The sequence below is a fragment of the Peromyscus eremicus genome, chromosome 3, assembly GCF_949786415.1.
Source record: "Peromyscus eremicus chromosome 3, PerEre_H2_v1, whole genome shotgun sequence".
Classification (NCBI taxonomy): domain Eukaryota; kingdom Metazoa; phylum Chordata; class Mammalia; order Rodentia; family Cricetidae; genus Peromyscus; species Peromyscus eremicus.
In genome coordinates this window covers 51,950,039-51,977,075 of record NC_081418.1, presented here as the reverse complement: position 1 = coordinate 51,977,075, position 27,037 = coordinate 51,950,039, and the positions used below count along the sequence as shown (strand labels likewise).

The window sequence follows — 27,037 nt, the reverse complement described above, 5'->3', positions numbered from 1 at the left end:
TGAAGATAACTTCTGAGTTGGGAATGGGGGCATGGGTCCACTGCTTCTTTCAGCTCTAATGTATGTCTGTCAATGCAGGCACTATTAACAATGAGGTTAGAAAGGTTTTTTTTTTGTGATGCTATCCTATAGTGTGTGTGTGCGTGTGTGTGTCTGTGTGTCTATGTGTGAGTATGTGTGTGTTATATGTATGTGTTCATATGTGTGCACATATATACATGGCTGTATATCAGTGGTTCTCAACCTTCTGTATATCAGTGGTTCTCAACTTTGGTACTGCTGCAGCCCTTTGATACAGTTCCTCATGTTGTGGTGAACCCCAAACATAAAATTATTTTGTCACTACTTCATTACTGTAATTTTGCCACTTGTGAACTGTAATATAAATATCTGATACGCAACTCCTGTGAAAGGATCATTTGGCCCCAAAGGGATCATGATCCACAGGTTGAGAATCACTGCTGTATACTAATGTGTACGTGTGTGGCTGTGTGTTTCAGTGCATGTGTCTCTGTGTGTGTTTCAGTGCATGTGTCACTGTGTGTGTTTCAGTGCATGTGTCTCTGTGTGTGTTTCAGTGCATGTGTCTCTGTGTGTGTTTCAGTGCATGTGTCTCTGTGTATGTTTGTATGTATATATGTGTTCGTATGTGTACATGGCTGTGTGTGTGTGAATGCACAGGCATACAGGCATACACACACACACACACACACACACACACACACACACACACACAGAGGCCAGATTGCTCTCATCATCCTTCTCTCCACCTTGTTTATTTATTTGTTTGTTTGTTTGTTTGTTTGTTTGAGACAAGGTCCCTCACTGAATCTGGAGTTGCTGATTGGCTAAACTGGATGAATCCTTTTTCTCTACCTCTCCAGCACTAGGTTCACAATGTATTTGATAGGTGTACTAACTTACGGCTTTCTGTTGCTATGTGGCTATAAAAAGTTCATGTATCTGCTTCCACAGTGCAGCATGTCATTTGGAACAACTTGAATCCCTGATCCTAGGCAATAGTCACTCATAAGTGGCCCTGAATAAATGACTTCACATTCTTTTTGAAGTAAGATCTGTACTTTTCATCGACAGCACTGGCTCTCACCTGTCTTAGCTAATCACATGGAACAATTCTTTAGCATCTGTGCAAAAGAGCAGCCACTTAGAAATACAGAGGAGAAAGGGTCTCTGTGAGGGCACGCTTACATAAACAGAAATGAGATTGAACATTACTCTCTTAAGTACTTTCTGGTATCAGAAAAAGAGCTCATTAATGTCATCACCATTTGGCTAATGGTGACATAAGGAGAGATATGCTCACAGCCCCATAGGCACCAGTCTGCAGGGTTTCATGTCACTTCCTAGCAATTCTCTAAAAGAGTGGCTGTGGTTTGTCTGATCCTAACAGGAACTGAGAAGACAGCTAGACCAGAGCAGGTGATTTCCATTGTCAGGATCTGGTCTGTTTCCTGCTGAGTCTAACACACTCAGAGACCGAACTCTAACACTGCCAGGTTGTATGAACATTTAGTGAACTTACCGTATAGTAGTCATACCAGAGGGCTGTGGGGAAATATGCGCTGACGTTTCGAGCATCCTGAAATTAAACACAGACTGGGTGTGAGTACTGCATTCTAAGACAGAGTCAGCAACCTGCAATGTACCCTTGCATAAAAGAACAGAGCTGGAATTGGATACCTGTGCCTAGACTTCCTAAAGATCACCAACGCTGAGAAGCCCTGTTTTCTTCCCAGATTTCCAAGGGTGGAAACTGCCTAACAAAAACCAGCACCTTCACTAAGGCCCTTTGGGGAACATGACTTCAAAGACAATGACAACCTCATGCTTGAAGCCTTACTCATACTTCTCTAAAGACACATACCCCAGGTTAGGTATAGAGCAGAAGAAAACATGTCTGCAGGTTCAAAAGTATTTGAAGGTGATTTAAATAGCTTCTCTGTTTAGTTAAATGCCCATCTAGGTACAGAAGAAATGATGAAATGTCTCTTGCTGCATGTGTAACCACTTATAGAAGGTAGCAAAGAGCTAGCTACCAGCAGGCACAAGTTGATGACGTATTGCTGCAAGCAGTTCTGAACGTATCAGTTAGAAATAATGGAGGCTATAAAGAATCTTTACACTACTTTCCACACCTGTACCTACACATTTCATTTTAATCAGTGGAAAAACAATATGTTCAAATAAACAAAGAAACTATTTTCACTTTGACTATTCTCTGAACTGGAATTATTGGGCTAATGTAAAGAAGGATTTGAGGGAAGAAAACCCAAGATACAGAATCCTACACTGAAGGACCATAAGAGACAAATGTAGGATAAGAAACCGAGTCTCCAGATCTGTGTCACACCAGACTTCCTTCTTCAAATTCTCTCAGTCTAGCCATTGGGACCCTCCAATTCTCAGAGGTCTCCATACTCACAGGCTCCAGCACAGGGCTGACCAGGAAGGCTGGACCCAGGAGGAACTGTTTGTCTATATTCCAGGTCTCACGGTCTGCCACAAACCTGAAAAGGGAATTGAAGGTGTCACAATTAGACCCGAAGAGGATATTTTGGCTTAATGCCCTGAAGAAATACTTGAGTTAAGACCCATATCAGAGATCCTATGTGTCTTCTGCCTCCAGCACTCTCTGCACAGAATAATGAAGATTAAACTCCCCACATCATCCCATGTACCATGACTCCAAAACTTCAGAAACTGTCAAGAAATGTACTTATGGAGAAACCATTTCTTTATCATCCCACATTTAAATGCAAACATGCTTTTTGCTCTTAAATCTTTACTGGACTGTTCATGGAGGTGACCTGGAACAAATGCTGGCCTAGAATTACATAACAAAATAAAAATAAAGCAAGGTCACATGAAGAAAATAATGCTATGGAAGGTTGACTCTTCTCTAATTTTTTTTTTTTATTCAATAGATGGTCTTTCATACAAGACTTGTGTCAAGCAGAGCACAGAAGGAAGGACTGATAAAGTATGGTCCGTACCAGGACATCCTTGGCAAAAGAGAGTCAAACATTCAGAGTGGAAAAATTCTTTCATCAGCTCCCTACTTACAAGTTAATGCATTCCCCATCATTCAACAGCATCCCAGCTCAACACTCACTCATGGAGTAGAGGCCGCACAACTGTGCTGCCCTCCATGTGGGCCTTGTACATCAAGGTGTAGAGATACGGCAACAGGGTGTATCTGGTCTCTAGCACACTTCTGGAAATATTCTCAAAGGTTTCATCCCAGGACACAGGGTCTTGTCTCTAAAGCAGCAGAAGAAAAGTGTTCAAAGTCCTCCAGAGACAAGTAAGGAGTTCAAGAAGATCATTGAAGGCGTATTTGAACTATATCACAACCTAACATACCATAAAGTTTAGAAAATAATGACTAGGAATCCTAGAATACTCTTAATGAACTGGTAAAGATCACCGAAATTCTACCAGAAAAAAATTGACAAGACATTCTTCATGAGGTATAGTATAAAATAGTCCCTAAAGCAAAAAGTCATCAAAGTACTTCTGAAACTGAAGACAGTTTACAGGAAAAGGATTAATGATTTGATGGTGTCCAAGGGAAAACAGGCAGCAGGATTGAACTCAGAAACTGAGGTAGCATTTCCAGTGACATAATGTATGTGAGGAAGCTGACATCCTACCCTCGTCCCAATGGTGTTGTGGTTCCTGGAGAAGGGGTAAAATGCACCCAGCTGCATCCAGCGCACACACATCTCATACTCAGCATCTTGAAAGAACCCACAGATGTCTGACCCGGTCTGAAACAACAACAAACAAAGTGAGCTCTGGGAGCTTTTGATAGATGAGGCCACCTTCCTAGGGAGGAGGAGGAACATGCAAGGACACTTACATAGGAGATGCCAAAGAGACTGAACTCCATCATGCCTGCAAGGAGAGATGCAGCAGGGTCAGGACAGGCACTCATTCTCTGCCTGCTCCTCCCCTTCACCAAGGACCCTACTCCCCACTCCACCCACAGCCAGCAGAGGCCCCTGGGCACAACCCACACACCAATAATGGATTTCCCCAGCTGGTCCCAGGCAGCTGTGTTGTCTCCCAGCCAGTGTCCTGCCCAGCGTCCAGAAGAGGGGAATGTGGAGCGAGTGATGACGACCCCTCTCTCTCCTGTCACCTGCTGCACAGCTCTGGTGGGGAAACAAAGAAAAAAAATTAAAGACAGGAAAGAGGAAGGAAATCAACAGAAGGTCCTCCCCAGAGCCCTTGCTCTTAGGACATCATGACAAAATATATCTTGTGTGACTAGAAGGAATATAGAAATGACCCTTTAGAGGAGGTCTCATTGGTTAATGAGGATATTAACAGACATAAGGCCTTTGCACAGTTGTTTTCAAAGTATTTCACCATGTGACAATTCATTGGCTTCTCCCCAAATAGAAAGCAGTCACAGGATGAAGCTATTTATTTGCCCATACTTGATATTCTGTAGGAGGGGATTATTTTTCTGTTGGCTCCCTTGTGAGGATGCCTAGCTACTTCAACGAAAGACCAATTGACTATCCAACATGAGTAGCCAAAGAAAAACCAACACCTAAACAGACAACTCACTTCCACCACAAACAGGCGAGCTTTCTAGCCCATAGCTACCTGTTTCCTCTTGTCACCAATGATACCACAGTACTGCCTACACTGCACGATGACTTTCAGGGTGCCTGTGGGTACAGTCAAGAGGACTATTGACTGCCTCACACAGCTGGTTCCATGATTAAGGAGAGGTTGCTTAACAAATAAGAATTGTTGCACAGTTACTACAATTACATTATACAGACCCCTGGGGATGGGAAAATGAATGGAAAAGTAGAGGAGTTACAACACCCATCACAGAGGTAGAGGAAGTAGAAGGAGAGAAAGTAGAAGGAGAGGGTCACTCACTCATAGGTGGGTCTGGTCTGGGACCACCCATAAAGGCTGTGCACATCATAGTGCCGCAACCGGGAGCCATCTGGAAGCATCTGCTCACCCTCCATGCACAGGGTCTTGCTGCTCAGACCCCTGTCCCTGGCTTCCAAATCTGAGGGAAGAGTTAAGACAGTGAAAAACAGTTCTGATTTTTCTCATTCCTGACCTCCTATTAATGGATTTAACTCCACAACTTAAGATTAATTTGATATCTCTCCCCTGCCTTGGGTCAACTCAGTACAGTGCTCTGAGCTGAGATGTAAGGAGCCTGCATGTGATTTCCATTGCTGGTTTACTTAATAAGGTAAAGGAAGCAACAGAACCCTGGGTTTTCATTCACTGACAGCAAAGGCATAAACACAAATAGAACCTTAAAGTCAACTGGCTCCATGATAATGGGAAGCAACTTTTTCCAATCATTGATTACAAAGATAATGCAGGTGGATGCATTCTCATAAAACTGGATAGATAAGACATTTTACAGTGAGAAGCCTTCAGAGACATTAATACTGTTGAGAATCATCTAGATGAATTTGAGAAATTTTCCTAGTGTCTCCTGCATCCTACACACACAGAATTGGGTAAAGGGCTTTCCTATTCTTTATCTCTAGCCCCATTAAACCACAGAAACTATGAGAACCTACCATTGATGACCAGGTAACCCCTGATGACTAGATAGAGAGGGTTAATTATTTATACTATAGAAGCACAGTAGAAATTTCCTTACGTAGAAACGAATCTGCATGTACACATTTTGACTGGCTCAGCACACATTTCCTAAAATGTGCTAACTAGAGAGGAGGAAGATTGATTGGGGAAATGTTAATCCTCTGCATTCCCAGCCTGCCTGCCTCTGAATAAAGTACAATGAATTTTAGTTCCTGCCTCTCCTCAATGGCATTTTGGTGATAGGCAACATTTACTCCAGCATTCAGTTCTGCTTCCAGACAGTGCTGCACAGGAGGAGCAGGCCCAAATTCCTTACGTGGCATGTAGGGTGGACGGTTCAGAGTAGCATCACTGCAGCCCGAAGGAACTGCCCCATTCACAAAGCTGGAAGGTTCATTCATATCCTGCAAATGTCAGAAACATTATTTCTATTTAAATGTAATCAGAGCCTGTAAATTCAGAGTTAAGAAAATAGCATGAAAAAAAGCATTAAACATCCAGTTATCTCTGGTCATCTGCACAGGGAAGATCTTCAACTGCTGGGGAATCAGGCTATAAAGAACAAATGATCTCTATAGGGAAAGTTCCCTTGGCGGACCAAGAGATTTCTGATAATGACATTGGAGGTCTTAGAGAAGGAGCTTCAGGTAAAGACCAGGTGTGGAGAGGATGAAGGCTGTTCCACACCTGATAGAAGGAGTACACTGTGCATCTCTAAAGCCTGGGATGGATATTATTCTATTAATATGCTAATAGGTAACACACACAGGTAGATGGGCTGCAGAGATCTCTCAGTTCTTAAGAGCACTTGTTGCTATTGCTGGGCTCCCAGCATTCACATGGTGGCTCACAACCATCTGTAACTCCAGCTCCAGATCTGACACCTTCTTCTGACCTACATGAGCACCAGGCACACACATCATGTACATACATACATTACATATAGACCAAATAGTGCATACATATAGACAAAACATTCATACAAATGAAATAAATGGTAAATATTTTTAAAAATTAAGGTACAGGAAGATGCACAAACATGAACATGCACAGGTGCCCACGTGCATGTGCACACACATATACACACAGCATTCCTATCTTCTATCCAAGTAAACTGACGTGCACACACTTACAATCCACAGGCCATCAAACTTCAAGCTCTTCTCTGGTGCCTCTGGGTTCGTGTAGAGTTCTTGAATCTCCTTTTTCCACCATGTGGCAGTTGAATCACGGAAAAAGTCTGGGAAGGCCACATAAGCTCGGTATAGCTGTTAAATAATGATACTTTGTTATTTGTCATAAATGATTATATTAAGCAGCAGACATGCATCTAATATAAACATGGCTCATGCAAAGTCTTATACTACATGGTGGTAGATGATGACAATATGAACCAAGTATATAGCAGATGTTTGGATAAGCATTATCTTAGAAAACTGTAAAACACAGATAAAAAAGCACAAAATAACACCTACTGTAATTCTGAAAAACATCCAATGAATTTCTCTTCCTTCTCCACAGGAGTGGGAGTGATCTAATACTGCACTCACTAACTCATGCTATGGATCCCCTCTCCCAATTGCACCATAATTTCTTGAGGACTATGAGGCAAGGTAGAAGTCATGTGAGCCTTAGCTGAAAGGTCAGATGTTAGGTGAAGGGTATCAGGTTGGACAAAAGCGTTCAGGGAACATTCACACTGGGAATGAGGTTGGATTCAATTGCATGTTTCTGATCTTGGACTAACTAGTATGGCTCTCTGTTTGCTGTGATTGTAAAAATCAGAGGATGCTTTCAGCCATGTGCAATATGAAATGGGGGGACATCGGGTGGGGGGAGCTTCCACTTTGATTTCACTTCCTTTTCCCCCAAATCATAAAAACATTGTCTACATCTTACTGGAAAAGTATGTCCAATGTATTGCTCCTTGACTACATTTTATACTTTTTTAAGAGCAAAGATCTTGTCTTGTATTTTCAAGTTGATCTTCATATTCTCTTCATTGTTTAATAGAATTGGAGAAAATAATAGATCAATAATAATCCGTACTCTCTGTCTACTTGTGAATTTCTGCCACTCAGAAAGAGCAAATATCCATAAAGTCTCTATACTTCTCCCTGTTATTTATTGTGGGACATTTCAGTCCTTGCTGTGTCTCAACAAAAAGCCTCCTTTATGTTCTTCACAGAACTGAAAGCATCAGGAAGTAAATAATGGGGTGGTAAGGAATAACAGCAAGACTTTCCTAGGGCACTATATTGCTTACACACACCAGAGAAGAGTCCATTATGTAAGAACTCACAGGTCCAGAAACAGAACAAGAGAAGATGTTGAAGAATGGATCAGAAATGGATCAGCATGCATCACTGCTTCACGGGGAGCTGGGGTGCAACACATCATAATGGTGATACATAGGCATTGTATCTACTAAAATTGGAAGTAGAAATTATGACACTACTAACAAAGAAAATCCTGCACCAGAAACAGAGAGACTCAGCTCACACTAAGTCTGAAACATGGGATATGGGAAAGGGTAGATGGAGTATCAGATTATACAGGCATTATCAGCTATGTATGAGTCAGAATTGTATCCCCTGTAGAATGTAACTGTAAATCAAGTCAACCTTGCCTTAATGTGTAAGAGCACATTTGCACTTCATATTATAGACAGGAATCTGTGTGTACACAATTTAAATAGCTCAGCACACACCTCATATGCTGAACTAATTTGTTTGTTCTAGTGGACACCTCCAGACAAATGGGAGGCTTAGTGGCCTCGGGAGTACGTGAGTCCTGACATATAGACAGGGATCATAATGAGGGAAAATACAGAAGAACCTGGCCACCTGACCAGAGGCATAGAATTTGGAATGTCTGGCTGCCTTTGCTTCCATTCCCCAAAGATGTGCCTGTTGGAGATGAGAAGAGAAGGCAGATGGTGTGGATGATAAGTTTCTGCATTCCTGATTGACTGCCTTTTGAATAAAGTGCAGCTGATAAGTGCAGAGTTCCTGACTCTGCTCATTGGCATTTGTGGTAACAGGCAACATTTACTCCAACATTCCAGTCCTACTTCTAGCCACTGCCCTGAAGGAGGAAAAGCCCAAATTCCCTAAGTGGCATGGAGGGAGGACAGTCCAGAGTAGCATCACTGTATCCAGAAGGAACTGTCCATTCATGCAATCATTAATATAGGGACTACAAGGCCCTTTTAAAAGGACTTGACATGTTCATGTGCCTACATGGGCTGCCTGGACCACCAAATGCAAGTTATCTTCTTTGACAACTGATGGAGAGATTAGGAAGCTACCTATTCTGCTTAAATCCTCACAAAATAATAAATGAGAGATTGGAGATGATGGATGGATGAATGGATGGATGGATGGATGGATGGATAGATAGATAGATAGATAGATAGATAGATAGATAGATAGATAGATACATACATACATACATACATACATAGATACATAGATACATAGATACATAGATACATACATAGATACATAAATACATAGATGATAGATAGATAGATAGATAGATAGATAGATAGATAGATAGATACAATTACATAATAACAAGAGAAAACAATCTTGACCTGAGTCTGAATAATTTTGAACAGTGTTTGAAACCTGCTTAAGTTAGTTTCTACTTGTTCTGCTTTATGTAGTACCAGAAAATAAAGATACACATTCTAATAGCCAAGCAGGATAGTCATAAGCATGGGTATTGCAGTTTGCTTGCAGAGGCCCAGTGATCAACACCAGGTATCTGGGCATCATTATCCTGTGTTTTATGATTCTTAGTGCTCTGTGGCGGCTGTGCCAGAGCTTTCTCCTCTACCCTAGAACACTAGCTGGAATAAAACATTGTAAAGAAAGAGTTCTGCAAAGGGGTCCTTGTTAATGATCTTCTGAGTATTTAGTACTTGATCTCATAATGGCTATGGTTTGTGACTATTTCAATTAATACATTTACCTAACTGATCCTTGAATGTGATAATTTGTAAACACCATTTGTTACACCATTCTCTGACTACACAGAGAGCAGAGTCTTCATCTGATTCACCAGAGTAGATGCCTAAATAGCCTCCTTCTCTCTCACTTCCCAACTCCTCTAGGAAAGATGCATAGGTTATACATAAATGGATGTAATCCCTGTCTACAAAGAGTCACTGCTTCTGGAGAGGAGAGAGGAGAAGCCAGGCCAATCACTGGCTCTCCACAGAGCCCTTTCATACTCTTAGAATCCTACTCACAGACATCATAACCACAATTCACAACAGAGAAATGAGTTGTGTTCATACATTGGGTAAATAGAGTAAAATTCTCCTAAACCACAAAAGCTTACTGATGTTGTGAAAAATATATAGCTCAAGGAGCATGTAATATTGGAGAGGCTATAAGAAAAAAAATCAATTCCCAGTAGAGAGCAAATGTATAATACAAGGCAGTAGCAACAAGGTGAAAGCAAAGATGGGAGACATTAGACAATGTAAATCAGACAGGATTTATAACTATAACGGTAGAAAAGGCTGTCTGCAATCATAAGGAATGCAATAAAAAAAGTCAAACACAAAATAGAAAGGCTACACACCCTATAGAAAAGTAATATCCAAAGAAATAACAGGTACCTTTATTCATCAAAAAAAATATCATTTTTAGAGGCATCATCCAGTTGAACATCCATGGGACCTTGGATTTAGACAGGATTGGGTTTCAAATCACAGTTGTGCCATGATAAGCATGGACATCTCACCTAACTTTTTTTTGTTTTAAATCTCAATAACAACAATACAGATATCAAAGTAGAAAGTTAGATATGAATTGGAAACAAAATGTGTATATAAGATCATCAGGAAAAAAAAAGCAACAGGAAGGACACAGGTTCTAAGTGTGTTTTCATGCCATGTCCACTGCCAGGCACCGATATTTCTTGTTTCCTGACTTAATCAACATCCACGAAGGACATTTACCTCCACTTGACTGTCCCAGTCTAGAGAGGGGTCCACAACAATATCAGGGTAATCAGGCCAGACCTGTGGGCAGAAAAATGATCAAATAAGATTCTACAAATTCCTTAATTGTTATCAATAATCAATAAATATTGATTATAAAATGAATGGCAGAAATTCAGAGACAAAAAACAAAGAGTAAAAACCACACCCACAGACACACTAACACGGTGCCTGGCCCAGGGTGAGTCTTGCTGGATCAACATAAAGCTCATACCTTTCCCCAGACAATGTCTCCATTATTGGGATATCTGATGAAGACATTGTTCTCCACACCCCGGGTGAAGGCAGGATAGGGCTGTGTCTCATTGCCGGAAATGGCTGGGTCCTGCGATCGAGCACAAGGCAGGTGAAAGTTCAGACTGAAGATTACAAAGAAGGGGGGTGGAAAAGGGAAGTCCCCAGTTGTAATTTCACTGTAGGGTTTCCTGACTCCCAGAAATACACTTATACTAATTACACCTTTATTTCTCTCCTGAAACAGGAGAGGACAGGCACTCTAAGGTGATCCCCATCAAGCCCATCCATTGTCTCAAGCACAGCCTACACATTCACACAAACTAACCAGAATGAGGATGACCCGCATCCCATTGCCCTTCATGCGATTGATCAGGGCTGGAAACCCAGAGAACTTGGGGCTGAGGGTGAAGTCCAGCTGCCTCTCCATGTAGTCGATGTCTGAGTACTGCACGTCCTGTGGATGGTATAAGAAAGTGTGGCTGCTGGTTGGAAAGTTCAGACTCTAGCAGTTACCACAGCTTGCATCTGGCAATTTCAACTGCTAGGTAAGCCATATTGTAGCTTTCAATCTTTGGGTATTCACTGATTTTTAAGTATTTGACTCAAAAACAGAAAAAAAAATCATTTCAACATCAACAAAAAATGTACGATGAATATCGCAGCCTATCTGTACAAGCTATTATAAAAAATAACTAAAAACAACTGAAGCTGGGCAGTGGTAGTATACACCTTTAATACCAACACAAGGGAGGCAGAGCCAGGTGGAGCTCTGTGAGTTCAAGGCCAGCCTGCTCTACAGAGTGAGATCGAGGACAGGCACTAAAACTACACAGAGAAACTCTGTCTCAGAAAAAAAAAAAAAAAAAACTAAAACCTAAAAACACTGTGTAAAAATATAAATAAAATTACTATAGGAAAAAGTGCTTTGACTTTCTCTATGAGTGTGTCCTGAGATCAGTGATGTTTGTTCATTGAAAATAATGTCAAATATTCACTGTGTATATAATGCAATCATAGTTCTACTATAGAAGAATCGAAACAAAAACTGTCCTCACTGTAGAGGACCCAGTGTTGGAGATGATCAAATGCAGAGCTCTCATTGAGATGTATTACAACAGTGGTTCTCAACTTTTCTGATGCTGAGAAACTTTAATACAGTTCTTCATGATGTGATCAGCCCCATTCATAAAATTATTTTTGTTGCTACTTCATAACTGTAATTTTGTTACTCTCATGATTTATAATGTAAATATCCATGATTTCCAATCGTCTTAGATGTAAATAGGCTGTCTGACTCCCCCGCAAAAGGTCCCAACTCACAAGTTGAGAACTGCTCTGTTACAGGAAGCACATTGCACTAATGCAACCTAGAAAAATATGTACAAAATGAACACAAAGGGTCACAAAATGATTTATGGTTGTTGGGTCTCTGGCTTTGAAGTAAATGTGGCTGATCCTATATGTGATTTCACTACAAACTCAATACAGGATTCCAGGATGGAGAGCATTGTGCTGTGTTGAGCCCAAGAAAGCAATCCACATATAGGACTGGTTCAGTGAAATAGGTTTAAGTTTCCTTAATTAAACAAAACTGGTATTGAAGTGGGGTTTAATTGTCATGTCACTAAGGACAGTATAATCAAGTATATTGAAGTCAGTCAAAAAGCAGAGGAAAGCCTGGTACAGGAGACCTTAGCTCCTCTTTGTTTTCTAAGCCACCACTGTTATGAGGGCAATGGTTTCCCCAGAAACACTGTGGATGCTCTAGGCTCAGTGTGACATGACATGAGAAAACACAGTGTGCCATTTTAAACCACCCTTAAATAGGACAAACAAATCCCTAACAGACATACGTACATAGGGGATCTGCTTAGCCACCATCTCATCATACAAGTTGGCGATCTCGGTATCATTCTCATATCCATAGCGACACAGCTGGAATCCCAGGGACCAGTAAGGTACCATCACAGGCCGACCTATCAACTGGAAAACAGGAAGAAAGTGTTAGAATGTTAGAGGAGAAGCTGGATGGAAACTGGATATGAAGTCAGAATATTTTACCCAATTTAACTCCAAATTCAAACCCAGAGAGGAAGTGGAGGGGTGTGTGGAGCTCCTGGGACACACTACAGAAAACCTACAGCTTCTCAGAGCACATTTTTCGGGATTACTGAAAAACCTGCTTTTATTCAGATTCCTAGATATATAATCTAGATACTAAAAACACACAACAAAAGGGGAAACAGCTAACTTCTAATAGAGTCTCTAGGTCTTGCTGATTGTGTGACCTTGGGCAGTTACATGACATGTTTGTGTTGTTTCTTTATCTGTCAATCAAAGCTAAGTGTAGGAGCTATCTCATGTTGGTTTCACCAAGTAACTTAGTAGGTGTAACACCCTCTACATGCACTAAGTAATACACAGGGTAGATATTTCATACAAGTTTGCTGATGTTGTCACCAACAATATTGTTATTCCCCATGATTATGACTGCCGCCACCACCACCACCAATACAGTCATTGTCTCTGTCACCATTCTGTAACCGATGTGACAATGTGATACTGTAACATTTTCCATCATGATAACTCTCATTGCCACCACAGACATAAGCATCATTACCAACAACACTAATACCAAAACATCATCATACCCACAACCATCATCACTAACATGAACCTCATTTTCTCAGCTCCCAGCATCAATTCTACTACAATCACTTTCATGATCACCTCATGTTCTATCATCCTCTCAACAGTTATTGCCATAACAGTCAACATCCTCACAATCACTTTCATCAATAGTACTACCACTACATTCAATATCACCATCCCTCACAGTATCATCAAAATCACTACTACCATAGCTCTACCACCACACTAGCCCACCACTAGTTACCACAAATAATCTGATACACTGCAATAGTTGAAGAAAACATAATTTTAATAGTTACAGGAATATATCCACTCTCCCATATTCCATATTATAACTCCTCCTGAGAAAGACTATCAAATTCAGGTACCACATGACAGTTATATTATATGCTAATCCTGTATATTAGGGTTGGAACACATTATGAGTGTATGTACACACACATATACAACACACATACTTCAAAAATGCTTTCCTTCCTACCTCTGTGTATTGCTGAGTGACAAGCTCTGGAGTTGGGCCCAAGAACACATAGAAGTCCAGAATGCCCCCTGTGGTTCTGTACGTTAGGGCAGGCAGGGGCTGGAATGTCACATCTGAAAACACAAGAAACTGTCAACATGACGAAATCCTTCGTGTTGAGAATTTTAACCCTGGAATCCCCACCTTCTCTCAATTCAGTGGTAACATACTGATAGCTAATATTTAGAAGTAGGTACATATAGAATTGAAGAAGTCAAAATAGATCTCAACTAGCTGCATTGCTAACAAAAGTTGGGTAGATTATAGGTAATTAAAATACACGTAAAGGGTCAAAAAAGGGAAAATCATTCCATAAAGACTAAAATTTTGTCTATGGTGATAGCTAAGTCAAATACATTCTAAAGCAATTTCAGAATCATTGGCATACAATAAGAGGACAGAGGTTCATCCTACCCATGGCATTGCTGTTCATCAGGAGGACTCCATGGGCATTGCCATCCTCCTCTAGACCCATGTAGTAAGGGTGGACACCATAGGAATTCTTCTTGTACTGAGAGGCATAGGGAAAAGGAGGTTAGGAGACTGTGTGCATGGGAAAGAAACTCAACAGAAACTTGATTGTTATGTTGAGTCAATCTTCTTCTGGTAAGAACAGCAGAGGAAAGGGGAACTTAAAAAGATCTCCATTAGCCTAGCAGTAGAAGTTGACAATCAGATGGAGTCTGGAATAAAAGAAGCACAAGACACCCAGCATGGATGGAGGAGACAGAACACAGACACCAACGCTCTGTCCTTACCCCCGGGGGCTGGTCCCTGGAAAACATGCCCCACGTGTGCCAGTTCAAGTCTATCTTGAAGGTTGTGTGCTCAGTTTCCCCAAAGCCATAGATGTATGTGGAGGGCAGGCGGGTGGAGATGCGGATGAACATGTCATTGAAGGTGAAGCCAAGAAGCTGAGAGTCCCAGCTGCAGAAGGAAAAGGAACATTTGCAAAAGAAAATCAGCTTCCTAGTAGTTTCCAGCAGCTGCCTTTGTGAGGACAACAGAACCCTCCATTTTCACAATCAGAAATAGGGTCTCTCCCAAGCAAAATAAGCAAGGATACTGGCTAAAATAAATAGTCACCATTGCTAATGGCCCAAGTCACCATTATATCCCCTACACTGTATCACTGCTTCCCTTTAGTGTTGTCCACATCCATGTCCAATTATTTTTATCACCTTACCACTCCAAACTCACTGTGTCTTCTGCCCTTGAACCCTGATGCTCCATTTCCTACAGGTATCCAGGGCTGCTTTATGAGCACCGCACACCACCTCATACTCCTGCTCACATGCCTGCTCATCTCTCCCGAGAGCCTCCCTTGGAGCCTCCAGGGCTGTTCTTGTTCTAAGTCCTACCTAACATCCCTCCTATGTCTCCCACATTCATACTCTTAGTCACCTCAAGGGAATCTCTCTACTGTAACTGATAAATTTCCTCTAGCTCATGACATCTATCATTCTATCATAAATGTTCCTTTACCCAGAACTCCCTTCAGGACTTCTCCTAATCTCGGTTCTATTTACCATCACCTCATCCTCAGAGACACAATCTCAGATCATGGTATCTAAGGCTGCAAATAATGTCACTTCCTTTATTTTTCCAGCATAGCAGTTGTTGTTATATCAAATTCTTCTTCATAGTATAATTTAATGGAAGAAATAGCACACCTGTCTATGACCACTGTACAAGAAGATCACCTAATATCCGGAAGGAATTCAGTAAATACTCATTCAATAATTCCCACACACCTGTAACTGCCTTAGCAATCACTCTCAGAGTATTAAAGATTTCCTCTAAGAACAGAAATCACTTCCTCATGTATGGTGGTTAGATGAGACATCCCCCATAGTCTCAGGTATTTAAATACCTTTTGGGCACTATTTAGTAATATTGGGAGGTGCGGCCTTGGTGGAGGAAGTATGTCATTTGGAACAGACTTTGGTGTTGAAAGGCTCACACACGGTTTGCTTTCTGTTTCCTGTTTGAAGTTCAAGATGTGAGCTCTCAGCTGTTCCTGCTGCCCTGTCTGCTGCCTGCTTCCACTTCACCATCATGGACTCCAAACCTCTGAATCCATGAACACAAATAAACTGATCTATAAGTTTTCTTGGTTGGGGCTTTTTATCACAGCCATAAAAGGTAACTAATTCATCATGGATCGGAAGATGGGCAGTGCGATACTTTGAGCCAGGATGTCTTCAAGGACAATGAACCTGGTGAGGAATGTTTAGGAAAGCAGGAACTCCAAGACAGACCAGGACTCACTTACATTACAGTGCCTGTACTCTTCCTGCGAATTTCAATCCCAAATGGATTCTCCTTGATAAGGACATCATAGAGACGGCCTTCAGGGGTGCTGGATGGAGCAGTGGGGATGTTCAGAGGTACTGGGACTTCATACCGACTGTGGTTGGGATCATAGATCTAGGCCAGAGAAAATCATTTAATGTAAAGACAAAAATATGGCATGTACATTATGATGCTTTACCAGCATGCTGACAGTGATCATAAATAATATTGCAAAACTAACAATATAATTGCATAACTATCAATTCAATATAACTAACAATATAATTCAAAATAACTTGAGATAATGTTCAATTACCACTTCACAAAATATTAGAGAATTGAAACATCAAATCCTAACTGTACTGAATTGATAATCTATAATATGTAAATATGTCAAAACATGACATCAATAGTGTAAATATTCACAGTTAGCTGTCATTTCAAGCAGTGCTTTAGAACAGAATTGTACTCTAGACACAAATACCTCAGCATACTCTTAGCATGTTTTACATAGTCTACAGGCTGAATGTTTTTTCTTCTTTTACCTCACAATACAGGACTTAACCAACATACCAGAGAAAAAGATTCTATTAAATAGCTTGATCTTGGTCATGGCTCAATATTACAGGCTCTAGAACATTTCTTCATCAATTTCAACACTGCTATTAACATGAAAAGTTCATTCTGAAATTGGTATTTATACACATATGATATATTTATTTTGTGTGTGGATGTATAAGTGTAAGATCTGAAACCTTTGAAATTTGGTGGAAAAAAAACTAAGTTTCTCTAATTAAAAACATCCCTTCTGAAAAACTAAATAAAGCTGAATAATTCAGGATCCACAAACCACTGTTGATCCAATAGTAAATAGTAAGGATAGGAACTGAATAAGCCAAGGCTAATGTCATGAAACACTTAGGAATTCATGGTAAATCAGAAAGAAGAATTCAGCACTCCTGGAGGATGTGAGCTAACACAAATTCTGCAGAAGGGCTTTGCTATTACAGGGAAGGAACAGTGAGATGGTTTCATGGAAGAAATACAGGCTGAATCTTAAAAGTTAAACAGCAATAAACCAACACAAAACTGAGAGCAGGTGATTCTGGTAAAGAAACAACAAAGTCCCAAAGTGTTAAAGTGGGCTCAGAAAGATGAGTATGATGGAGAGAACTACTGCATAGCTAATGGTTAGTGAGTGTAAGTTGAGGCTACACACCCAACCAACTCCATTCTGGTGAGGACACACACACAAAACAACACATGAGAAGATGGAGAACTCAAGTCCAGGATGAGCCCAGATTCTAAAGGTAGTCTAGGCAAAGCCACTCTGCCTTGATCACTGCCTTGTATTATTCCAATAGCATTTGAGTACTCACTATATAGCAGCCTATGTGTGTGATTCCAATATCACCATCATGGAAGATAAAACCCTTGTTTTAGAGCAGCTCAGAGTCTAATAATGAAACAAACAAGAGGATAGCTAGTCCATCCCTAGTCCCTTTGGTTAATTAAACCAAGGAAGGAAAACAAATCACTTTCATGAGGATTTCAAAGTTGTCTCCTATTATTTTATTCAAAATCATACTCCTCCTCTTATACGGTCAATCACAAATCTACTCCATTTCCTAATCTCCATTATCATTAGCAACCATACAGGCACATTTGCAAACTATGAAGTCATTCCTTAGGCATATCCCTCTTTTAGTTGATTTGAATGACCAAGATGGTCTCAAGGTCTCAATCACATCCCCTGTTGCCCATCTCCCTTCTTATCTCTAGACCAAACTCATCCATAACTCTTCAACCTTCCTAGTAGCCTCCTCTGCTCCCTCTCCGTGTTTCATTCTCCCAAATATCTCTTTAGACAGAGTGATTCTCTCAAATTTGAAATTAAGAGAGATTTCACTATTCTACCATTCATCTAATTGCTCTCTTCATTAGAATGTTGTTTTTGGACTATTTACTAAACAAATAAAAAATTTTATAATGTTGTAACACAAGGTTGTACAGAGTAATGGAACTGAAAAGGCCCTGTCCACACCTGATCTCACACACACTGTGTTTACCTTGAACTGCAGCATTTCATTCTTGTGGTAGATGACTCGAAGCTGCAGTTGATTCACGGGTGTAGAGGGGAAGGCATTGCTATAAGGAGAAGGCTTCAAGGAGATGTCGGCTGTGGCCTCATTTGGATGATTCTGAACATTGCTGACTGTGTACAGCTCATTGGCAATGTAGCAATAAGGGACCCCAGAAGTGCTGGATTCCTGAAAAGAATTTCAATATCCTACATCAGCAGGGATCTAGAGTTATCAAATAGATAATCAATTTATATGGAGAAAGCCATCACTTCAGTCACTCATGCCTATAAGAAAGTAAGCATGGGTTTAAGTTCCATGACTCCAAATAGCACACACTCTAAACATCACATTCTTGCACTTCACACTTCTCAATCCAAATCAGACTCATCTGGAGCCTTTTCTTTCCATGGTTTTTAATAAATCCAAGGGTACAAGGCCATGCTAAAGACATTGTAGGTTGTATTTCAAGGGTTCCAGTTTCCAGGAACATCCTCAGCATGCTTACCTCCCAGATGCAGCCCCGGGCAGTGCATTTAGCCTCAGTTGCACCATCCTTATCTGGGTAGCAGTCTATCTTCTCCAGATCCCTCACATTGTCCCACTCGACTGTGTATGCTTCTCCCAGCATGAGATGGATATCTGTGATGGTGGCCACCTGAAGGAATGCACATTCATCCTCAGAACTAAGGATTTGAACCTTTCATTTTTGGAAATTAAGTGTAACTGGCATTTTAACTCTATTCTTTTGCCCCTCTTTTAACGATTTAAAGAGCACATTACAGTTTCCAAGGGTATAACTGTATACATGGGGTAAAAGATAGTGGCAAAAAGAAAATATCAGTACTCTCTCAAAACCTTACCTGTTACATTGTAGAAAAAGATAGAAAACAACTGCTATAATCACATTTTTTTCATTCCTTCCCTGGACCACTTGACCCCTATTCATTTTCTCAGAAAGGCTTCTCCTCCTGTTAGCAAATTAAGCTATTTTTCTCATTCATAACCTCCCTATGTCGTGACCCCTTTGGTGTGGAATGCCTAGAGAATAGGCCAATAGGAGTATTGTGGTACCAGCTTTCTCTAGAATCTTATACAAATTACTTCATTTATTTTTATTTGAGGGGGACAGGATTTCTCTGTGTAGCACTGTCTGTCTTTAGAACTCTCTCTGTAGATCAAGCTGGCCTCAAACTCACAGAGATCTGCCTCCCTCTGCTTCCCAAGTTCTACAGTTAAAGATATGTGCCACTACCACCTGGCCTACCTCAATTTTTTTAATCTCAGGTTTATCTACTAAGGGTATGACTGAGGAGTAGGAAATATCATTATATAAACTTCCATTTCAAATGTCCTAAATGCAGTTACAGACTGATAATGTCAGACTTCTGAGCCCTTTGGCTGCCCTGTCTGTTAGCTCAACCTGGAGAGCATCACCAAGACAAACACTTTCTAGGAAAAGAAGGCCCTTTCTGAATACATTGCCAGCTGTCTTCTTTGTATGAAATGTGCTCTTCTTTTTTGGTATTTCATGTTCAAATAATACATTCTACCAATTAATATATGAAATTTTCATGACTGTAGCATATTCATGGCCCAAAAAGTAAATTTGAGTTCACTTGCTCTGCCTTCCTCTTTTTCTAACTCTCTTTTCTTTGCTTGTTTTTTCCCTTTTTCATCTCTCCTAGAATAAGGGCATTGTCACTAGATCTAAGTAGCCACTTCCAGTCATTAGACAAGACAGATCTGAGTTCTGACAAAGTTCAACCTTGACCCAATTCCAACAAGTTTTCAACTTTGAACATTCAATTACAGAAGAAAAAAAAACTCCAATCTGTTTTCCATTTCAGACTTCTTTTCATAAAAAGCTGAGGAATCCCCGCCTTATTTTATGTTCATGGGTGTTTTGCTTGCATGCATGTCTGTGTATTATGTGTATGGCCACAGAATCCAGAAGCGGCATTGAATCCCCTAGAACTGGAGTTATAGATGTTTATGAACCAACATATGTGTACTGAGAATCAAACCTGGAACCTCTAAAAGAGCAGCCAGTAATATTAAATGCTGAGCTATTTCTCGATCTCCACAAAATGAAAAAGCTGGTCTCAACTACTGCATTTCATCAAATGAAATCAAAGCAAATGTTTTACAAATATTGGTTTAGACACTTTCTTAATTTTTTATATATAATTTCATGTATGTGAATTGCATCTCTCATTACCCTGATTCAAACAATAAAGAATTCTTTTAGTGATATGTTAAGTATCCTATTTTCTATTATGAGCAAAGCTTGTTTTCATATATGCATCCATCAGATATCTTACACTTAGCAATAGTCACAACCAATCATACAAGTCTTCATTTGTAACTTTGTAATATATGTATCCTCTTTATATATTGTCATGACAAAACGTCAAATATTAATACACTATTTAGTAGAAATCTCAGTTGACTAGGGAAAGGTGCCTCCCAATGAAGAGGAACTAGGGGAATGGAATAGAAGTCATACAGAAGGTCTGGATGTCATTACATCTGCCAGAATAGTACTTTCCAATCACCATTTGAGATAGTTAGCCGCCCCATCAACTTCTTCATAAAATATACCCTGCAAATGTATTTATTACAGAACAGATAATATGTCTTACTGGAGTCCAACAAAGGATAGAAACATTAAATAAATAAAGCAATTTAAATGTTTTGATCACAGGACCCCTATCTCTCCCTTCACCTTCAAGCACAAGCCATCAGTTTTCAGATCCTGTCCCTCAGATCCTGTCTCCACATCCAGTTAGAGAAAAGCAAATACTGAGAGTTAAGAAACTAGGGACAGAAAAACTGGAGTCATGGTGCCTCAAACCATCCCTACATCTCTACCTTCCTCCTCCATACTGTGACATCCCCACCAGGCATCAGATGTGCTCTGGTCCTTCAACAGCCCATGTAATCTTAGCAAGAAGTCATATCGAAATACCATGGGGGTTTGTGAAAGTCTCCCTCACAAAAGGAATTCTTACCTTCAGACTTGAATTGTAAGTGATTTGAGGAGACATTTGACTAAGAACACCATTCTGTTTCACTCTAGCATTGGCAATTTCCTCTATCCCAAAGATTTTAATTTCCTGGAATGCCAAGTTATTGGGATCCTTGTAGTTTGGACTTGAAATGGTTACATTTAAATGGTTCTGAAACACATCAAGCAAAATTATGAGCAAAGAGTGAGTACCAGGATTCCTAGGCCCTCAAATACCCCACCTTAAACTACATCCTTGAACTTCATTAAAGGCCTATCAATTTCCTTTGCTGGTACATGCTAATGGGGGTAAAAATTCATTTTTACAATGCCCATAGAGAGAGTGGAGGAAACAGACTGATATTTTATAGAATTGTCTTTTACAACCCCACCTGATTTTCTTTATTATTATTGATTCTTTCTAATAACATAGCTGATATAATTCTGAATCAAGTCATAAATAGCAGTGTATTCACCCACATAAATGCTGATATTTAAACAAATACAGTTAGATACACACAGAAGAACATATATAGTCATCTTCAGACAAAATTCCACACAATATTCATAAAAATATGCACTCACTTGGGTGACAGAAAATTCACTGAATAGGTAAGAGTTCATGGTCACAGTATCTGAAAGAAGAAAGAGATGTCAGTCTGGCCTGGTGACCACAGAAGACAAGCTCCACCTGCCTTTCCTTAAAAATGACTCTTCTTTCTTCTCATGACTGAAGACACTTTACTAGATCCATGTATCACAATGTATTTATTCATTCATCTGTCAGCCACTTGAGCTGCTTATGGATCTTCACTAGCACAAATAATGCCACAGTGACTATGAGAGACCCAGTATCTCTGTGGCATACTGTTTTCATTTCTTTTGGATGGCACACACCCAGACATGGAATTTCTGTGCTATATGGCAGTTCTATTTTCAAAATGTGAAAGCGTGTCTACACTGTTCTCCATAATGACTATGCAAATTTATTTTATGATTTGTTGCATATATTTTTAGTGTCACACTTAAAATCACAATACCATGCCCAATATCAAAGAAGCTTCGCCTATATTTCCTCCTAAGAGGTCACTGTCCTCTGAGGCGCCCATTACCAAAGAAGCTTCTCATATATTTCCTCCTAAGTGGTTGCTGTTAAGTCTCTTGTCCACTTTTTCACAATAGCTAAGATGGGGAAACAACAACCATATCTATTAGCAGATGAATGAATAAAAGAATTACAGTGCATGAATACAATGGAGTATTCTTTAATATTAAAGAAGAGGGAAACCCTGCATTGTTAGAGCAGAGATGAATCTGAATCATATTCCACTAGGAGAAGTAGGTGAGACAGCAAAGAGAAGCAATGTATGGTCTCTGTTTATACAGGAGATAAATAGCCTAAATACAGCAGAAGGAACAGGAGAATTCAGAATCAGGTAGAAGGGTAAATGAGGAAAATCTGTTCAAGGACTATGATTCATGATACTAACAAGTTCTAGAGAGCCAATACTGCCATTAACAGTGATGGAAACGTCAATTAATGTTATGGTAACCATTGTACAGTACTTGTATGTGTGTAGAGTCTATTGACCACACACTGGTCTTCTCCTTAATGCTATAACCATGAGAGTATCCTTTGTAGTCCTCCCAAGGCAGTCTTCTTATGGGAATCTATTTCCCAAGGTAGAGTTTGAGAATTCTTAGTGCAGTAGAGACAAAAGGAAGGAAGAAAAGCAGGAAACAAGAAAGGAGAGAGGGAGAGAGGGAGAGAAGGAGGGAACAAGGGAGGGAGGGAGGCAGGGAGAGACACAAAGAAAGAGTGTGCAGAAACACAGAAGATGCACGTAATCAGGACTGTGTGCACTTGCTGCCTTGCTGACATGGGTGTGCCTTTCATATCATCAACAGTTTTCCCCCAAGGGCTCATGGGGAAGTAATTTATAATTAAAATGAATTACAGAACAGTCTTGAAAATGTGTCCTTCAGATGCCTTTTAACAATTAAGTAAGAGCCTGTTAGACATGCTTGACCAAAGAAAGAATTCAGAAAAAGAGAGAAAGAGAGACAGAGACAGAGTCAGAGAGATGTTCTCTCTCCTCCATCTGAGGTTCATCTATCATGGCCTCTGACCAGTACATGCAGAAGCACATGTTTTCTCTGGGAGGATGCTCTAGGATGCCTGGTGAGATTTCACCAACAGCAGAATGGCCAGCAGGGGTGAAGGGACAGAGTCAGACATGCAGGTCTGCAATGGCCACACCCTCTCACCGCACTCACCCTTTGACTGCCCATCATCCCAGAACAGTTCTCCTCTTGCCTCTTTGTTCTCATCCAGGGCAATGAGCAGACCGAGAGGGTTCTTCCGGCTGTGGGGAACAAGATTTACACAAGGCATAAATCCTTAGGGCTCAAAGGACTTTAGAAAATATTGCCACAATATTTCACATGCATAAAGGATAGATGGGTAAAGGACTAGTCATGGATGGCTTCTTCCCTTCAGAACAGGGCTAAGAATGCTAGAAGTCACTGTCTCCAGTATAACTTTCACAAGAAAGAAATATATCAAACCTCAGCAACATGTGCCCAAACAGGAAGTCAGGATGTGAGCATCAGAATCACTACATCAGCTACAGTGGATGCTATGGCAGCACTGATATACAGAATGCAGACTAGGAGAATAGGATGGAGTCTTAGACAGTGGTGCTGTGGCCAGGTCACTAAAGAGACCATCCTGTAAGGACTGTATCAGCTGCTGCCACTAGATATGCTTTCCTTGCCAAGGAAATTTTTACTCAGAAACACACAAAATAAGATTAATCTGTATAATGGTAACTCTATATTGAATGTCTTGTTTGGGGTCATTTGTTTGTTTGTTTTTGAGACAAGCAGCTCAGACTAGCATAGAATTGACTCCCTGACCCAGGCTGGCTGTGAATTCACCACCCCACTCCTTTGCCACTCAAGTACTAATTCTATTATATACTACTATCCCTTTCTGACTAATTTTACTTAATCTAATGTCTATTACTATCTTTTGAGAAAAACAAAACACAAGAGCTTCATGCTTGTTCTTCATGTACCCCTCACTGGCCTCAGGTTTCCTATTGTATTTTTTCCAGGTCAACCTTCCACTACCTGATCACACTCCACTATCAACAAAATCAGCTGATTTCCTTTATAGTTCATTGATTGAGCTGTCATTGCTAAAATGCTAATAATTATAAAGTTAAATCCACACAACTCCTAAATCTTAATATTATAAGACACATTCAATACACTTGCCAAGCAACAAATAGTGAAAAGTGACACAATAAAAGATATGAGAGTGTAGAGTGGCACTTCCAGAAATATGATAATAATTTGGAGGACCTAAACACTACAGTATATAATTTACACTACTATGTTAAACATTGTTAGGCTTGCAAGGAAGTGAACGACACACATAAGAGACAGAAACAACACAGGAATACAAAGAGAGAGCTAAAACCCAAAGATGCCAGAAAACCAGACTTTAAAGATACTATGTCAAGCAAAATAAGCCAGACAGGGAATGTCATGATTTCATATTTTGTATTTCCAATGAACACTGCAAATAAAGAAACAAAAATGTGAAGAATTGAAGAGGAATGATTGGAGCCTGAGATGGGTACCAAGGTTGAAGTATTGGAGGGTGGTTAAAAAAAATGGTAGATATGATGAATGCATTACATGTGGATGGAAGGAAATATATTAGTGATTCACTTCTATAATTAACATAGGATAATAATAACAATAAATAATCAAGTAGAAAATTGAGGGGTGAAATGAACTAAGGGATAAGGGGTGGTAAAGCACTTGACTAGCGTGTTTCACAGACTGGCCCAGCATAAAGGACAATGATAGAGGATGCCCAAATATAGTTATTAAATTGGATATATTTGCACAATGACATGTTTGAGATATAGCTGATCCATATGCTTATTAAGACACTGCATAATTTAAAAATGTATGGATTAAAGAGTTCACTCCATGATTCACAGTGTCACACTGCAGCTTCCATGACAACATTTTCCCTCTCTCCCCCCGCCTTTTTTTTCTCCATTTTTCTCTTTTTTCTATTAAATTTTACTTTGTTATATTCTGGAGCAGAGGAGGAAGATGGGTGGAATCGGGAGGCATGATGTAAAAGACACGAAGAATAAGTAAAAAGGAAGTTTAAAAGGCACTTCATAAAGTACAGGTATGTAACTTGAAAACACACTGGGACAGTACATGAACTCACTAATGGAGGATTTCACTTCAAGGACAGGGAAAAAGTAAACTTTTCATTTTTGCAAGAGAAATTGATATGGGTGTGCAGAACAGGCTGAAGCTGAAAAGAGAATGAAAAACAAACTGGCATCAGATTATACACCTTTTCATAAAGTCTGCAACTTGAATAATTAAAACAGTGAGGCATTTTAAATTCTTACGATCAGGAAAAAATGTAAAAGATATATATTCCTAATAAATCCTTATCAGTTGTAAATAAATACACTACTACTTTCAGTAAAACTTTGGAACCAATATAGAATTCCTTAGTAGAAGTTAAGGCTACCATTTTGGAACAAAAAGTTACAAAGGGACAGGCGAGTTTGTACTCTTGAATCCCCTTTTGAATCACAACAGAGAAATGGCTCACAAGGGTGGGGGTAAAAGTGGGAAACTAAGGTTTGAAAAGGACATACCAGGGATGCTAACTTAGAAATGGGACGGGTGGGGCAAGAACAGCACACACATGGGATAGACAGTCAGACCAGGACAGGAGGGGACCAATGACTGGAACTGAATTTTCTCAAGATGGGACTCTCACAACTAAAATTGCAACAGCCCTGGGAAAAGCAGAAGGCTGACCGCCAGAGCTGTCTGTGTCCTGAAAACTACAAGGGTTTATTTACAGAGGAGCAGGGTAGAGGATCTCTCCAAGTCCACCAGGGTGTAGTCTCAGTCGACCGCTTCTCAAGAAGAGTTCAAGGAGAATCCAAAGGCAGAGTGTGATCACACACACACACACACACACACACACACACACACACACACACACACAAGGACAGATGAAGTCAGTATTCTTCCTCAGCACATACCACCTGCTGCTTTAACACACTCTGGTCACAGATACAAACAAAATGCCCAGTTGTGAAAAGGGACAGACATGTTCAAAGAAATATAACAGAACAGATGAAGCAGAATGAAGATTGCTTTTGGTCTTGAGAGGCATGCTTGATGTAAATGTGGTTTTCATCACAAAAGGATGAGCTCACAGTATGCAAAGCAGAGCCCTAGTCCCATCACTCACCTCAAGTGTGTGTTCAGAGCATGTTGTTGCCATGGCAAGATGTAACCTCCACGGATATGAAGATTGATGTGTTCAAGAGGGGCTGGCAAGAGCTTCCACTCTCCTGTTGAATTAATGTCTGCACCCTGTGGCAGGAGAAGAGATGATGAGGGGAAGAATGCACACCTCCCTGGACAGTCAGCAGGTCCTGAACAATCCGGTCACCACCATTCAACATAGGTCATTATCACACTTTGTTCCCCTCTGCTGTGTTAAAGCTTGCTGTGTTTTAAAGCTTTAAGACCCTGTTAGA

The 27,037-nt window shown here is 40.2% G+C and overlaps 1 protein-coding gene across 2 annotated transcripts in view; it reads right to left on the bottom strand.

Annotated features, from left to right (window-relative positions):
* Window positions 1-27,037, bottom strand: part of Mgam (maltase-glucoamylase) — a 142,134-nt gene that overhangs the window by 35,015 nt on the left and 80,082 nt on the right. For both annotated transcript variants that reach the window (XM_059256576.1, XM_059256577.1), the window contains 23 exons: window positions 26,746-26,870; window positions 23,709-23,797; window positions 22,017-22,066; window positions 21,436-21,603; window positions 18,930-19,079; window positions 18,410-18,610; window positions 16,321-16,475; window positions 14,804-14,972; window positions 14,460-14,556; window positions 14,007-14,119; window positions 12,731-12,856; window positions 11,199-11,327; window positions 10,851-10,961; window positions 10,595-10,657; window positions 6,753-6,887; window positions 5,936-6,023; window positions 4,924-5,062; window positions 4,045-4,178; window positions 3,884-3,918; window positions 3,675-3,791; window positions 3,134-3,282; window positions 2,444-2,528; window positions 1,544-1,600 (listed from right to left, as the gene is read on the bottom strand). In XM_059256576.1, the coding sequence (XP_059112559.1) occupies window positions 1,544-1,600; window positions 2,444-2,528; window positions 3,134-3,282; window positions 3,675-3,791; window positions 3,884-3,918; window positions 4,045-4,178; window positions 4,924-5,062; window positions 5,936-6,023; window positions 6,753-6,887; window positions 10,595-10,657; window positions 10,851-10,961; window positions 11,199-11,327; window positions 12,731-12,856; window positions 14,007-14,119; window positions 14,460-14,556; window positions 14,804-14,972; window positions 16,321-16,475; window positions 18,410-18,610; window positions 18,930-19,079; window positions 21,436-21,603; window positions 22,017-22,066; window positions 23,709-23,797; window positions 26,746-26,870 (2,685 nt within the window). The remainder of the gene's footprint in view (window positions 1-1,543; window positions 1,601-2,443; window positions 2,529-3,133; window positions 3,283-3,674; window positions 3,792-3,883; window positions 3,919-4,044; window positions 4,179-4,923; window positions 5,063-5,935; window positions 6,024-6,752; window positions 6,888-10,594; window positions 10,658-10,850; window positions 10,962-11,198; window positions 11,328-12,730; window positions 12,857-14,006; window positions 14,120-14,459; window positions 14,557-14,803; window positions 14,973-16,320; window positions 16,476-18,409; window positions 18,611-18,929; window positions 19,080-21,435; window positions 21,604-22,016; window positions 22,067-23,708; window positions 23,798-26,745; window positions 26,871-27,037) is intronic.